Genomic DNA, 14,114 nt, shown 5'->3' on the forward strand with positions numbered 1-14,114 from the left:
TCGACGCTGCTTGGCGCTGCGCTCCGGGTACTGCTGCCACTGGGCCGCGACTTGGATCGACGCGTCGCCGTCAAATCCGGGGCTGGGCACCCGGCGCGCGGTGGGCATGGGCTTTTGCGGCGCTTGGCCGGTGGAGCTGTACATCATACCTCATTAACGCTCCACCCCGTGCGCGTAGCGTCGCTCTACCCCCGGCGCTGCGTCGTGCATCGTGCGTCGTGCATGTCACTGCTGCCCGGCGCGACGAGTTGCCGGGCTTGGACGTGCTTGGACGTGCTTGGTGCATGGACGAATCCGCGGGTCGACGACGGGTCGACGACGCACGACCCCCGCGGCATGACTGGGCCCAGTGTGCGCGAACCTGGGACCAGGTTCGTGGCCCGCGCCGGTAGGGGGTGTCGCGGCGGGCGCGTCGACACCGTTCGAGGTGCCTGCTTCGAATTCTACTGCATAGGCCCCGTTCCCAGGCCAGGCAATAGCCAGGCAATAGGCGAGTGCTTGCCTCAGCATACACCTCGGCGCAACCAACGGGGGGCGCGGCACAACCACTCGCCTACTCGTTTCGCTTGCTGCTAGCTGCAGATCTGTCTCAGCCTGAAGCCAGCCTGTGCCAGCCTGTGCCATGTGCCCGCCCTCGGCCACACCTCGGCCACCCACCCTCGCTCGCAGTCGCCCGCTCGCTTCCACCCCTCGCTCCCGAGGTAGGGGCAGCATGGGCCCACATGCTGCCCCGAGGGGCTGCCGCCGGCCATGCCAGCGTGCACCAAGCAAGCGAGGGTTGCCGAGGACGGACGAGGAAAAACACGAGTGGCCAGGAAAAATAGCGCTCAGGGTAGGTGTACCAGATTATTTGGTGGGATCTGCGTTGGTCTAATTCAGGGTCCGGGGTCGACTCGCGCACAGACTGCCCACTCCCAGGCGCACACAGACTCACGCCGTGTTGGCTCTCGTCAGCCAGCGACACCCACCGACACACCAACGACTACATAAACACTACATCGACGACAACCCACTACGCATACCGCGTCGCACCTACATAAGAGCTTGTCCCCGGCCGTCAGCAACTCGTCGTACCCCCCCGCTCGCCCCTCTCAAATCCAGCAGCGCCACTCTCAAATCCAGCACTCCCCGATCGGACACCTCCATCGGCCGCCGGATCCGCCTGCCCGACCCTACATTCCTGCTCCTGCTCCACCGCAGCCAAGCCTTGGCACCTTGCTGCCTGCTCGTGGCCATCGCCGATCAATAAATAAACGACAGACTTTTTCCTTCGCCGACATCTTCACCCCACCACCAACAACAGCATGACAGTCTCGCGCCGCCCAAACCCGCTCGCAACGGCCCGCACCCGCTCCTCGGCCGGCCCGTACTCGCCCCACCCCCTCCACTTCACCATCCCCAAGCTGCCCATGCCGACGCCGCCCTCGCTGCTCAAGCGGCAGGCGAGCCTCGTCGGCGGGCCGAGCGGCACGCTCACGCCCCTCGCCGCGCCGGCCGCCCCCCGCTCCCACCCCTCCTCCCCGGTCTCGCGCTTCACCCCCCTCAGCCCGTCGAGCAGCCGCGCCTCCTCGGCCCCCGTTGAGGCGACCCCCTCGCCCGCCCCGTCCCCCACCACGCCCGGCGCCAACGCCCAGCAGCTCGACTTTGCGCTCGCCCAGGTCGCGCAGAGCGTCAGCTAGTCGCGTGCAGAAACATCTCGCAACCGACCGCACAAGCACACTGCACCCTCCGACACTGGCCCAGGCCTATGCCCGGACCATACGGCCGCCGCCGCCGCCGCCGCCGCTATTACCAGAACAATCTCTGGCGAGCACCGACTCCACTGCTCGGCGGACACGGACATGGACACCCCGGCCTATGCATTGCCGGCTGCTCCAACACCTGCGCGACGCTTGGGTTCGCACTCCCAACGACGACACCGACGACGCATGCTGCGTGCGCCTGCGTCTACGGACGCGACGCCTATCGCCTGCGAGGCACGTCGACGCACGTCTCAGCCTTATGCCCGGTCGGTCTCACAGTCGGCGCTATCGGCGCCGCCACTGTATGCGTCGCGCCAGCCAGCCAGCCTACGCCCCGCCACGGGCTATCTAGACAATACATAGATAGATAAATGCATTGTTTGGCACGCGCTAGTAGCTGAGACATGCCACATCCGACCACTGACCACGCGTGCCGCCAAGCCTGCGCCTCGCCCCTCGCGCCTCGCCGCCACACACCTGCCACCGAAGCATGGAACACTGTCGGATGTCGCCTCGCGCACGGAATGCACCCAGACAGTGATAAGCTTGTTGGGCTCAGTGGCCGCCGGGCGGCGTCGCCTACCGCCAAAGAAGGCTGCCGCCGCTCTCGGCACGCGGCGCTAAGTCGGACCGGCTCGGCGTCGCGCTCGCCCCCAGCGGACATGGCTGCGATTGTCCGTTTGTCCGCCTTTGAGATGCTGCTTATGGATTCATCTTTGACATGTGGCGGCCGTGGCGGCCGTTTGAGATGCATTGTTTGCACGTTTGAGAGTCAATGGCATTTGAGATGCCACTTGGCGGCCGTAACAGTGTCGATCGGGCGACGATCGGACAGTGGCAGCGAGCGCGGTGTGCACGGATTTAGCTCTGGGCAGGGGCATCCAGTCTATGCAGGGATGCCAGCGCTAGCCTGCTCGCCCAACTCGTCTCGCCAAGTCGGCTGGCTCGCGACAACGGATCACGCTGAATCACGAGGCCATGTGCTACGGGCTGGCCAGTAGGCAGCCGCCGTGACTACTCAGCTGACCGCGTCAGACGCTAGGCTGGTCAACTAACCGAGTGAGTGAATGTGCGGCTGAGGCGGCCACGAGGACGACGCAGGCTGATTGAGTGCGGCTGCTGGGTGCTGCTGCGTCGCGCTGCTCGGCTCTGGTGCAGAGCCATGCGGGGTCCAGGCTCAAGAAGGCCGCCAGGAGGCGGATGCAGGACGTGTTTGAGCGCTGAGAACGGCTGTTACCTAGCTGCGGTCGCTGCTCACTGGCTGACGAGACCGAGTTGTTGGTATCCGCTGCCGCTCATCTTCAGGGAAATTTGTAGCGATGATTGCCGCGAGCGCCCAGGGGCGACAGCCTCCGACCCGTGCAGCCGTGCCTCTGCCACGTGGATCTGCCTCCGTGCCCGCTTGGGCCTCGTGCGGCGTGCGCCGTGGTAGATGCTAGCATGCGCCTGAATGACGTCGAGCCGCCCATCACACACCCGAACAGGCCCGCGACTGCCACTGCCGTCTACTGCCCGCGAGCGCGAGCCAGTTCCCACTCGTTCCCAGACGGCCCAGACGGCTCGGACGGCTCGACGGCCTATTGCTACCCCAATCACGCGGCCCATCGCGACGACCGCTGCCCCCATCGCAACCCCCATCCGCCCTCCCCTCCCCACTATATCTCTCCTCGTCACTACCACTCTCTCTTTCCGTTCTCCTCTCACATCCACAACACCCACATCCACACCCACACACCCACCATGGACAACTTTACAGACAAGTCGTCCGAGGCCATCAAGGCCTCGTTCGAGAAGGCAGAGGAGATGGGCAACTCGCAAGGTGAGCAACTCTGGCCCGAACTCAGCTAACGCCCAGTCCATCCCCTCCACCTCGCTGCCGTCCTCTGGCAGGAGTCGACCGACGCAGAGACGGCCGGCGAGCCAACACTGCTCCGGAGCGCGATTGAGAAGGTCGGCGGCCAGGTCCAGGTCTTCAACCGCCAGCTCTTGTCACGGCTCAACAAGCTCCCCGTCGTCGAGCCCGCACCCTCCCCTCCCCTCCCCCTCACAAACTCGTACCACGCCGTGCTCAAGGAGGCGCAGAAGCTCCAGAAGGAGAACGGCGACCAGTTTGTAGCCATCGACCACCTCATCCTCGCCCTCATCCACACCGACCACTCCGAGATCAAGGACATCCTCAAGGCTGCCAACATCAAGCCCAAGGACCTCGAGGACGAGATCAAGCGCAAGCGTGGCACTCGCAAGGCCGACAGCCGGGGGGCCGAGGGCCAGTTTGAGGCGCTCAAGAAGTACTGTGTCGACTACACCGAGCTCGCGGCCGAGGGCAAGCTCGACCCCGTCATTGGCCGTGACAACGAGATCCGCCGTGTCATCCGCGTTCTTGCCCGCCGTACAAAGGGTAACCCCGTCCTCATCGGTGAGCCCGGTGTCGGTAAGACGGCCATCGTCGAGGGCCTCGCACAGCGTATTGTCGACCGCGACGTCCCCGCCTCGCTCATCTCCCGACTCCTCTCCCTCGACATGGGTGCCCTCATGGCCGGTGCCAAGTACAAGGGCGAGTACGAGGAGCGTGTCAAGGCCGTCCTGTCCGAGGTCGAGAAGTCTGGCGACGAGGGCAACCAGATTATCCTGTTTATTGATGGTGAGTTTGGCGTGTGAGGGTTTGGACGTTTACTGACACTGCGCAGAGATCCATCTGATCATGGCCGGCAAGGACTCGTCTGGTGGCATGGACGCCGCCAACCTCCTCAAGCCCATGCTCGCCCGTGGCAAGCTCAAGGTCATTGGTGCCACTACCCTGAACGAGTACCGCGAGTACATTGAGAAGGACTCTGCCTTTGAGCGTCGATTCGCCCAGGTCATTGTCGAGGAGCCCTCAGTCCCTGACACCGTTGCCATCATGCGTGGTATCCGCGACAAGTACGAGACCCACCACGGTGTCCGCGTCATGGACTCGGCCCTCGTCCTCGCTGCCCAGCTCGCCAAGCAGTACCTTACCTCGCGCCGACTCCCGGACTCGGCCATCGACCTTCTCGACGAGGCTTCGTCTGCCGTCAAGGTTGCCCGCGAGACCCGCCCCGAGGCCATCGACGAGCTTGAGCGCAAGAAGCTCGGCCTCGAGGTCGAGATCCACGCCCTCGAGCGCGAGAAGGACGAGGCGTCCAAGGAGCGCCTCGAGAAGGCCAAGAAGGCCATCGCCGACATCCAGGACCAGCTCGGCCCCCTCAAGCGCGAGTACGAGAACGAGAAGCGCCTCGGCGACCAGATCCACGAGGTCAAGCGCAAGATTGACGAGCTCCGCGCCAAGGCCGACGACGCCGAGCGCCGCTACGACCTCGCCACGGCCGCCGACATCCGCTACCAGGCCATTCCCCAGCGTGAGGCCAAGCTCAAGGAGCTCGAGGCCAAGGAGGCCGAGAAGGGTGCCTACATGAAGGAGGTCACGCCTGAGATGATCGCCGAGGTCGTCGCCAAGTGGACTGGTGTCCCCACGTCGCGTCTCGTCGAGACTGAGAAGGCCAAGCTGCTCCGCCTCGAGAAGCTCCTCAGCAAGAAGGTCATTGGCCAGCCTGAGGCCGTCAAGGCTGTCGCCAACGCGATCCGCCTCAGCCGCTCGGGCCTGTCCAACGCCAACCGCCCCATCGCCTCCTTCCTCCTCGTCGGTCCCTCGGGTACCGGTAAGACGCTCCTGGCCAAGACGCTCGCCCAGGTCATGTTCAACTCGGAGGACGCCATGGTCCGCATCGACGCCTCCGAGTACTCTGAGCGCCACTCGATCTCGCGCCTGATCGGTGCCGGCCCCGGTTACGTTGGCCACGAGTCTGGTGGTCAGCTCACCGAGCAGGTCCGCCGCAAGCCCTACTCGCTCATCCTCATCGACGAGATTGAGAAGGCTGCCCGCGAGTTCCACCAGCTCTTCCTGCAGGTGCTCGACGACGGTCGTCTGACCGACGGCAAAGGACGCGTGGTCGACTTCCGCAACACGATCATCATGATGACGTCCAACACGGGTTCGGTCTACCTCAACGAGAACCCCAGCGAGGGCCCCGTCAAGCCCGAGGTGCGCGAGAAGGTCATGGGTGCGATCCAGGCCACGTTCCCTCCCGAGTTCATCAACCGTATCGACGAAATCATCCTGTACCGCTCGCTCAGCCGACACGACATGCGTCGCATCGTCAACGTCCGTCTCAACGAAGTGCAGGAACGCCTCGAGGCCAACAACAAGAAGATCAAGCTGTCGGCCGACGACTCTGCGCAGGAGTGGCTCGCCAACGCCGGCTACTCGCCTTCGTACGGTGCCCGCCCGCTGTCGCGTCTCATCCAGTCCGAGATCCTCAACCCCCTCTCCAAGCTCATCCTCCAGGCGCGCATCCGCGACGGAGAGACTGCGCACGTCACGACCGACCACGTCAAGAACCGCCTTGTCGTGGTGCCCAACCACGACGCCGATGTCACCGAGCCCGATGACGAGGACGACTCTGACGACGGCATGGACGTCGAGGTCGAGGAGGTCGATTAGGACAACTCCGGTAGGCGGGGTACAAAAAGGTCCAAGGAGGCTGCGACAACGCCGCAGAAGGGCTCCACTACTCAGGCATCACCACATGGTCAAGCGAAGCGAAACAGGAAGAAGTGAAGCAGGAAGCAGGGGGAATCGGCGTAGCTCTTTGGGGAGGTGTAACCTATAGATTCGCGCGTGGAAGCGCATGCATTTTTTCGTTTGACCATGTTGCACCAACACTGACGGATTGTTCGTAGCATTTGCATTGGACTCTACATTGAGCGACAACCGTCGCGACCGCACGGGCGTGCTTAGAACGACTGCCGCCTAGCCTTGACGGGCACCTTTGTCTTGTTGAGGGCCTTGAGGAACTCTTCCCTGCGGCTGCCCTCGAGGTTGAGGTGCTCTGCGACCTCCTGCGCGGGCGTCTGCGCGAGCCACTGGTCGGTCGAGAAGTCTTCAAACAGGGGCGCCCTAAACATCTCGAGGAACTCGACGTCGCCCTTGCCAATGTTCTCGACGTAGTGCGCATTGTTCTTGGGAATGACCGCCACATCGCCAGCCATGTAGTTGAACGTCCTGGCCACGCCGTTGCTCGCAAACACGGTGATGCGCGCGTGGCCGCGCAGGAAGAAGGTCCACTCGTCGGCGTTGGGGTGCCAGTGCATCTCCCTCAGCCCGCCCTCGTACACGATAACGTGGGCCGCCGCCGTCGTCTTGCTGATGGGAAAGTTGCGCGTGTCGGTGATGCGCACCTCGCCGCCGGGGAACTTGGCCGGCTTCTGCTCGAGCATGCGGTGCGTGAACCGGTGCTTGGAGGGCGTGACGGCGCGCCTCGCGTCGTCGAGCGTGCCCGGCATGCTGCCTTGGAAAATGTACTTCTCGCGCTGGGAGAGCGTGGCAAACACCTCCTCCGAGACGGCAAAGTTCTTGGCGAGGATGTCGCGCGGCGTGCGCGCCAGGTAGTCGGTGAGCAGGAAGGTGCTGTCCTCGGAGAAGTTGCCGTCGTCGAAGATGAGCAGGAACTCTACGCCGCGGTCTCCGAGGCCTGCGCCGAGGTTAGCAGTGCCGTGCCCGCCGACCCACCCTGGATGCCGTGGGGGAACCCAGTGGGAAAGTACCACAGATCGCCCTTCTTCAGGTCGTCGATGAAGCACCCGCCCTCGGTGTCGAGCACGGTGATGCGGCACTCGCCCTGCCGTCAGCCCCCCCCCCCCGCCAAGCAGCCCCACCTCAATAATATACGCCCACTCGGCCTCGCTGTGCCAATGCAGCTCGCGGTACACGCCCCTCCCGAGGCGCATGTTGACCCCCGCCAGCTCGGTGCTCAGCGGCATCTCGCGCACCGTCGTCTCGCGCGCCCAGCCGCCCTCCTCGAGCCGCATGTGGCTGTCGGTGAAGCTCCACTTCATGTTGCCGAGCTTGCCCGCGTCGGTGGCGGGCGGGCGGACGTGGTCGGGCTCCTGGCGCGCGCGGTCGGGGTTGACGGGGCCGAGGATGTCGTTGCCGTACTTGCCTCGCCTGGGGACGGGGCTGGACGGTCAGTCCGAGTCCGAGTCGGCGTGACGTCATCGCCGAGCCACACTCACACCTTGTCCTCGAGCGTCGCCGCCTTGAGCTCGTCGAGGATGGACCGCTGCAGGTCGACGCTGAGGAGGTGCATTGTGGGTCAATCGGGTATGGGATGTCGGTGGGAGGAGCGGGGCGCACAGGGCAGCCGCGGCGCCGGCATATATAGTGGGGAAGGGCACCGCGTCATGGTGTTCACACGGGCATACATCACGAGACGAGCCTGCCGAGCGCAGCCGGGGTGGCCAGCCTGCCCCGTCGGGCAAGTGCGCGCAGCAGCCCGCTGCGACGACACGACGCAAATAGCCGCCGAGTCGTCGGGGGCCGTCGTGCACGCAGTGTGGCGGCCATCGTGCTCGAGGTGCCACTCGCCCGACTCCGCCACCATCGCCCCTCCCTCTCCCACGAGGAACCCGATGGCCTCAGCGCCCGAGCGCGCTTCTCCTGTGCACCCACACGACTGCAGCGCCTCCCGAAGGGCAGAAGCGCAAGCGAGACCGTGCAGATATAAGGCGGCAGCAGTCGTGGCCGTCGCAGCCACCGAGCCAACCGCACCCACCCATCACGATGAAGCTCGCCGCACTCGCCGCGCTCGCCCCCCTCCTCGCGCTGGCCCTCGCCGCGCCGGCCGACCCCGCCGCCGACGCCGCCGCACCCCGCGGCGGCACTGCCCTCCTCCCCCGCGACGCCGACCCCGCCCTCACCCCGCGCGACCCCGCCCCCGAGCCCGCGCACCCGCCCGCCGCGCGCGGCTGCCTCTACCCCTCCAAGTGCGGCACCACGTGGTCCCCGACCGCGTGTGGCGCGTACTGCGCCGGCGGGGGGTACCGCTACGCCGCGTACAGCGTCGCTGGGTGCGGCCGCGGCGCGAACCGCTGCTGCTGCAAGTAGGCGGCGGTGGGGCCGGCGAGGCGCCGTGATGGACACTGCAGAGGTGCTGTGTGATGGACAATGTATGTGTGTGGGTTTTTCTGTGGCGCCAACCTGCCTTTGCTCGCCGACGCTTGCACTGACGAGTGGCCTGGCCAAACTCTGACCCTCCTAGTATCAAGTCCACCACCGCATCATCTACTCTGTGCCATGTCATGTATGCTTACAAGTCGTGTGCTATCCGATGCCCGCCTGCCCGCCTGCCCTCTGCCTCGCGCGTACTCTGGTCATGCCCCTCGTCGTGCCGCTCGTAACCCTCCCCCTCACTGCGCCGCCACCCGCTCCCGCCGCTGCTGCGAGTACCGGTTCATCCAGTGGTTCAACCACAGGGCAAACAGCGCGGCGACGACGAAAACAAAGGCGGCGAGTCCGACTGTGGCGTCAGCGCTGCTCCTCCCCCCCACCCCCACCCCCACTCACATCGTACTCTCAGGCTTCTCTTGAACCGCTGCTCGGCCAGCTGCGCCTTGAGCAGGACAATCTGCTGCCGCAGCTCGTTCTCAATGTGCTCAGAGTACCGCTCGAGGATGGTCAACATGTCGCCGTCGTTGCGTTCCTCGCCGGCGCCCTTGATGCGCTCGATGCGCTCGTGCAGTCCGCGGCTCGCGAGGTCCTCGAGCGCCTCCTGCACGATCGCGCGCCACGGCGACGTTCTGCTCCGCAGCGTCTCGAGGTCGGCCTTGCGATCCTCGAGCAGCAGGTCGATGCGCGTGTGGAACACGGGCTCGGACTTGTTGATCGCAATGTTCAGGTCGGCGGTTATGCGCTGGGCCAGTCAGTGCCGCCACAATCCCCCACTCACGTCGGCGCGCTGATCGAGCTCGGAGAACGTCTTGAGGACGTTGGGGAACTCTGAGAACACGCGGTGCTCGAACGACGTCTACCGTCAGCGCATGCAGCCACGCATCCAACTCACTCGCAGCGATCTAAACTTGAGCTCGTGCTGGTCGCACAGCGCCGACAGGCGGTCAATCTCCCTCTGGAGCGGGCTGCAGCGGGTCAGCTCCTGCACGGCCGCGGCGGTGGCTGCGTCGATCGGCGGGGTGGATGGGGTCGAGGGCGCCGCCGGGCTCGACACGCTGCGCGGCGCGCTGACGGGCGCCGGGGTGCCGGGTGCGCTCGAGCTGTCCTTGCGCGGGGGGAGCACGGGGGCCGGGTCGCTCTCGCGGCGCGGCGCAGCGACCGGCGGCGCGACCGGGCTGCCGACGCTCGCGCGCCGCATGGCAAGCAGCGGGGGGCTGCCGACGGGCGTGATGCCCGAGAGTGGGGGGCTAGCCAGCGGCGAGGACGGTAGCAGTGCGGGCGGCGAACGCGGAGGGCTCGTCACGCTGCGCGGGCGCCCGAACCCGAACAGCACGGGCGAGCGCGGCGGCGAGCTCACGCTCCGCTGCGGCGTCATGGCCAGCGTCGGGGGCGCACGGCGCTGGACCCACGGCGCCGACAGGCGCCGTACCGGCGTCGGCGGCTGCGGCGCGGTGCTCGTCATGGTCGCCATGGCGAAGTGGACACTGCAGGGAGCATGAAGAGGGCAGCGTTACGTCCATCGCCGAGAATGGGACTAGCAACTCGGCTACCCGGCCCATGCCGCGACCACGCCAGGTCGTGCGGATGTGACTGGCCGGGGATTGGGGCATGCTTGGGGTAGATAAGACTGGCGTGGGGGACATGCTTGCTGCTCCCCCGCGACGTATAAGACCAGCCGGACCAGCCCACTGGGAGAGACCGAGAAACAACGCCCACCACTACTCGCCGCGAACAACCCCCTACACGCCCACTCACTGAATATCCTCCTTGTCGATGCCGGCACCCTCGGCCAGGTCGCCGTCGCTGCTGCGGCGCATGGCGCTGCGCGTCGAGCTCTGTCGGGAGAGGTCGTTTGTCGTGATGGGCGGCAGGGCGGCGTGGGACGGGGTACGTGGTGGTTGTGGGCGTGCGAGACGGTGGTGGTGGTCGTGTCGCGGTGGGCTGGTGGGATGTGGTCGATGTGGGCTGTGAGGGCTCTGCGGCCGTCTCGCAGCGCTATTTACGCCAGCTGGGGGTGGTGGTGCTGACGCGCTCGAGCTCGCCCCGCGCACTGCTGCTGATCCAGAAGTCGACGCGCCTGCTTCCTTTGGCGACGTGGCCCGCCCGCGGCGGGGGGACGCCGCGCGCGGAGGCGACGGCGATTGCGACGGCGCGGGCGGGCTGCTGGCGGTGCGCTGCTTTGCCGACGAGCTGGGGCTGGGCCCGCTGAACTGGGGGTACGCGCCGATGTAGCCCTGGAACATGGTGTGGTGGCGAGCAAGAGTGCAGAGGTTGTGTCGGATGGGTGGGCGGGGGCGTGTCCAACACAGCGAGCGCCGAGTCGCACCGTAGACGGACGTCAGCGGCACGTGCTGGGGGGCACGGCGGGGCGCGGCGGGGCGGCGGACTTGGCCCAGCGCGCCGAGGCAGCAGCGACGAGCGCTACCGCCAGGGGGTGCGCGCGTTTCAGTGCTCGAAGCGGCAGCATGCATGCATGTGAGGTGGGCGACGAGCAGCGAACGGCAGAGCACCCATCTCATGCATGAACACCCCATACTGGGAGCGACGCGCGACGGCAGCCGGAACCCGCCGCAGTGGCGCAAGTGGAGGGTGGCCACCCTTGGCATCCCCACCGGCGGCTCTGGGCGGCTCTGGCTGGCGGCACCGCGCCCATCAACCAACAAGTCACGAGTCGTCGGCCGCATCGCACAATCCACCATGGCGAGCACCTACGACCCGACCTCGGCCTCGGAGCAGCCTGTGCCCCTGCCCTCGGCAGCGCGCGAGGAGCTCGCCCTGCCCGGCGTGTTCCTGCAGCCCCCGCTGAGCAGGGCAGGCCGCGGGCCGGGCCTCGTCGCCTTCCTCCCGCCGCGGATCGCGATGGGCGCGCGAGGCAGCAGTGGCGGCGCACCCGCGCCACTCGACCCCGACCCGGTCCTCAAGTGGGCCGAGGAGGGGTTCGGCGTCGTGGGCGTCAACTTGACCGCCAAAACCGACGTGACCGAGGCCCTGGCCGTCGCGCTCGCCGCCCTCGACAGCTGCGAGGCCGTCGACGTCGAGGGCAAGTACGCGGTCCTCGGTGAGTCGGGGGTTGGTTGGCAGCGCTGACCCCAGTGTACGACCCCCAGGCGCTCGAAGCCGTCACGGCCGCCATGCCGACCCAGCCCACGGTCGTCGCGCTCATCTCGCACGGCGCCGTCCCGTCCTCGGCCAACGTGCCGACGGTAGTGCACGCGCACACGGCGACGCCGGGCAAGGCCCGCCGCGACAGCTTCTACCTCAAGCCCGCGCCCTCGGGCGCAACAGTGTACCAGTACAAGGCGACGTCGCCGTACTTTGTGGTGCCGGCGGCGGGCGCGGGCGCGTACTCGCCCCTCGACGCCGGCGTCGCGCATTCCCGCTCGCTCGTGTTCCTGCGCGAGCAGCTGGGCGGGCCGTACTTTGACCTCGAGGCGATATGGGAGGAGCACACGTTCTACGAGTTTGAGGAGCGCAGCGTCGCCAAGACCATGGGGACCATGGTGGTGGGTGCGGGTGCGGGATGCAGCTGAGCCCAGGCCGAGCCGTACGTCAACCATGTCCCGACGCTCACGGGCGGCGTGGGGCGCGAGCGCCTGTTCGCCTTCTACCGCGACCACTTCATCTTCAGGTGCGTGTGCCCTCGGCCCAGCTGACAGCAGCAACCCGGTATCCACGACCCTCACGTCCGTGTCGCGCACTGTCGGCGCCGACCGCGTCGTCGACGAGTTCGTCTTCAGCTGCACGCACGACCGCCAGATCGACTGGCTGCTGCCCGGCGTGCCGCCGACGCACCGGCCGCTCGAGATCCCCATGATCGCCGTCGTCAACATCCGCGGCGACCGCTTGTACCACGAGCACATTTGGTGGGACCAGGCGAGCGCGCTCAAGCAGGCCGGGTTGCTGCCCGACGCTGTGCCGCTGCCAGGGGGCGGGGCCGTGCGCCTGCCCGTGGCAGGCGCCGAGGCGGCGCGGATGCTCGTCGACGAGACGGCCGTCGAGTCGAATGCGATGCTCGGGCCGGGGTGGGGGGTGCAGTCGTAAGCGGGGGGACTTTGATCAGCGGCGTGGGGTGCGCGGGGTGCTTATGGGCAGTGCGTGATGCATCGGTGTGCACTTTGGCGCCAAGGCTCGACGTGAGGTGGATGTGGCTGGAAGCCGGCGGCTGTGGCACGCTGCGCGCGCGTGGTACCGAGACTACTGGAGGCCGCGGGAGAGCCATTGCCCTATCCCTCAAGCCAATACCCCGCATCGAACGAGTTACATTCCGCAAATGTTTGGTGGCTACCCTCTGCTCGCTTGCCTGGCCTGCCTGCCGTCTGCCGAGGCGGCATGTGGGAGTGCCCTGTGACGTCGTTGTCGTGTGTCGGCTCTAACGCACCCGCTCAGCCGAGGCAAATGCGGGCCAGGCGGAGCGGCCTGCGAGGGGGTACAGGGGGGACCAAAGCCCAACGGCGTGAGCGTGGGCGTGGCGAAGACGAATGCATGCCTGCATGCATGCATGCATTGCGCGCGACCCGCCGTATCTCACACAGCAAGGCCGTCGCGAGCGTGTCCTCGCCTCGCGTCGCCCTCGCCTCTGCGCGCGCTTCGGCTCTGGGATCTCCGGCGTGCCGAGCCTATCTTTAGCTGCGCCGAAAGTTGTGGAGCGTGTCGCCATCGTCGCCTGTCGTGCGTGCGTGCGTGCGGCAACTTTTTGCCGGGCACGACGACGCTACACGGGTCGGTCGGTCGGATGGCACTGGCTGGCACGGACGGCACAGTGGGGGGCTGGGTCGCGGTGCACGTGTACGCCGAGTGGGGGTGTCGGGGGTGCGGCGTGCGGCGCGGGGCAGCGAGCGTCGATGGCGCTGTGGGCGAGCGCGTGGTGACATTGCGGAGAGGGGACAGGCTAGCCGCTCGCCCGTCGTGGCCAAAAGCCAGCGAGGAATGTGTCGCCCCGCCGCTCGCCACAGACGACGTCGAGAAAGAGCAAAGGGCGAGGCCCGCGCGGCATTGTGCAATGCAATGGCAAACAGAGTTGGTTGCGCGTCACAACTGCGACTATTGCAAGCGAGCAAACGAGGATTTGGCTTGACCCGCGCAACGCAACTGGCACGACCCAAAGGCGGCGATACCCACTTTGATTGCACACGCAACCACAACTACACAACCACACACCACTCACCCCATCCACCTCGTACTCCTACACCCACCCACCCACCCACACCCGCCCCCACCCCCCCCCCACCCCCATCCCAGATCCAACCCAGATCTCACACACCCACCCCACAAACAACTTTTCATCCTTACTCAACCACTCGCACTCGCTCTCGCTCTCGCTCTCGCACGGCCCGACCACCCCGCCTCGT

At 66.7% G+C, this 14,114-nt stretch overlaps 5 protein-coding genes across 5 annotated transcripts; 3 read left to right on the top strand and 2 right to left on the bottom strand.

Moving 5' to 3' along the window:
- Window positions 1-1,304: 1,304 nt before the first annotated feature.
- Q8F55_002514 (uncharacterized protein) lies at window positions 1,305-1,679 on the top strand (the record flags this gene model as incomplete). The annotated part of the gene is made up of 1 exon (XM_069351110.1): window positions 1,305-1,679. One exon carries the CDS (start codon window positions 1,305-1,307, stop codon window positions 1,677-1,679), a length of 375 nt encoding a protein of 124 aa, XP_069211496.1.
- Window positions 1,680-3,482: 1,803 nt separating this feature from the next.
- Q8F55_002515 (uncharacterized protein) lies at window positions 3,483-6,261 on the top strand (the record flags this gene model as incomplete). Its single annotated transcript, XM_069351111.1, has 3 exons — window positions 3,483-3,561; window positions 3,598-4,383; window positions 4,430-6,261. 3 exons carry the CDS (start codon window positions 3,483-3,485, stop codon window positions 6,259-6,261), a joined length of 2,697 nt encoding a protein of 898 aa, XP_069211497.1.
- A 293-nt stretch (window positions 6,262-6,554) lies between these two features.
- Window positions 6,555-7,906, bottom strand: Q8F55_002516 (uncharacterized protein; the record flags this gene model as incomplete). Its single annotated transcript, XM_069351112.1, has 4 exons — window positions 6,555-7,291; window positions 7,330-7,438; window positions 7,476-7,776; window positions 7,833-7,906. The coding sequence occupies 4 exons, from the start codon at window positions 7,904-7,906 to the stop codon at window positions 6,555-6,557; spliced, it is 1,221 nt and encodes a 406-aa protein (XP_069211498.1).
- A 1,099-nt stretch (window positions 7,907-9,005) lies between these two features.
- Window positions 9,006-11,009, bottom strand: Q8F55_002517 (uncharacterized protein; the record flags this gene model as incomplete). The annotated part of the gene is made up of 6 exons (XM_069351113.1): window positions 9,006-9,115; window positions 9,163-9,508; window positions 9,545-9,622; window positions 9,659-10,250; window positions 10,522-10,601; window positions 10,770-11,009. 6 exons carry the CDS (start codon window positions 11,007-11,009, stop codon window positions 9,006-9,008), a joined length of 1,446 nt encoding a protein of 481 aa, XP_069211499.1.
- Window positions 11,010-11,463: 454 nt separating this feature from the next.
- Window positions 11,464-12,807, top strand: Q8F55_002518 (uncharacterized protein; the record flags this gene model as incomplete). The annotated part of the gene is made up of 4 exons (XM_069351114.1): window positions 11,464-11,824; window positions 11,860-12,269; window positions 12,303-12,394; window positions 12,426-12,807. The coding sequence occupies 4 exons, from the start codon at window positions 11,464-11,466 to the stop codon at window positions 12,805-12,807; spliced, it is 1,245 nt and encodes a 414-aa protein (XP_069211500.1).
- Window positions 12,808-14,114: the final 1,307 nt, after the last annotated feature.

The sequence above is a fragment of the Vanrija albida genome (genome assembly GCF_041260175.1).
Source record: "Vanrija albida strain AlHP1 chromosome Unknown contig_2, whole genome shotgun sequence".
Classification (NCBI taxonomy): Eukaryota; Fungi; Basidiomycota; class Tremellomycetes; order Trichosporonales; family Trichosporonaceae; genus Vanrija; species Vanrija albida.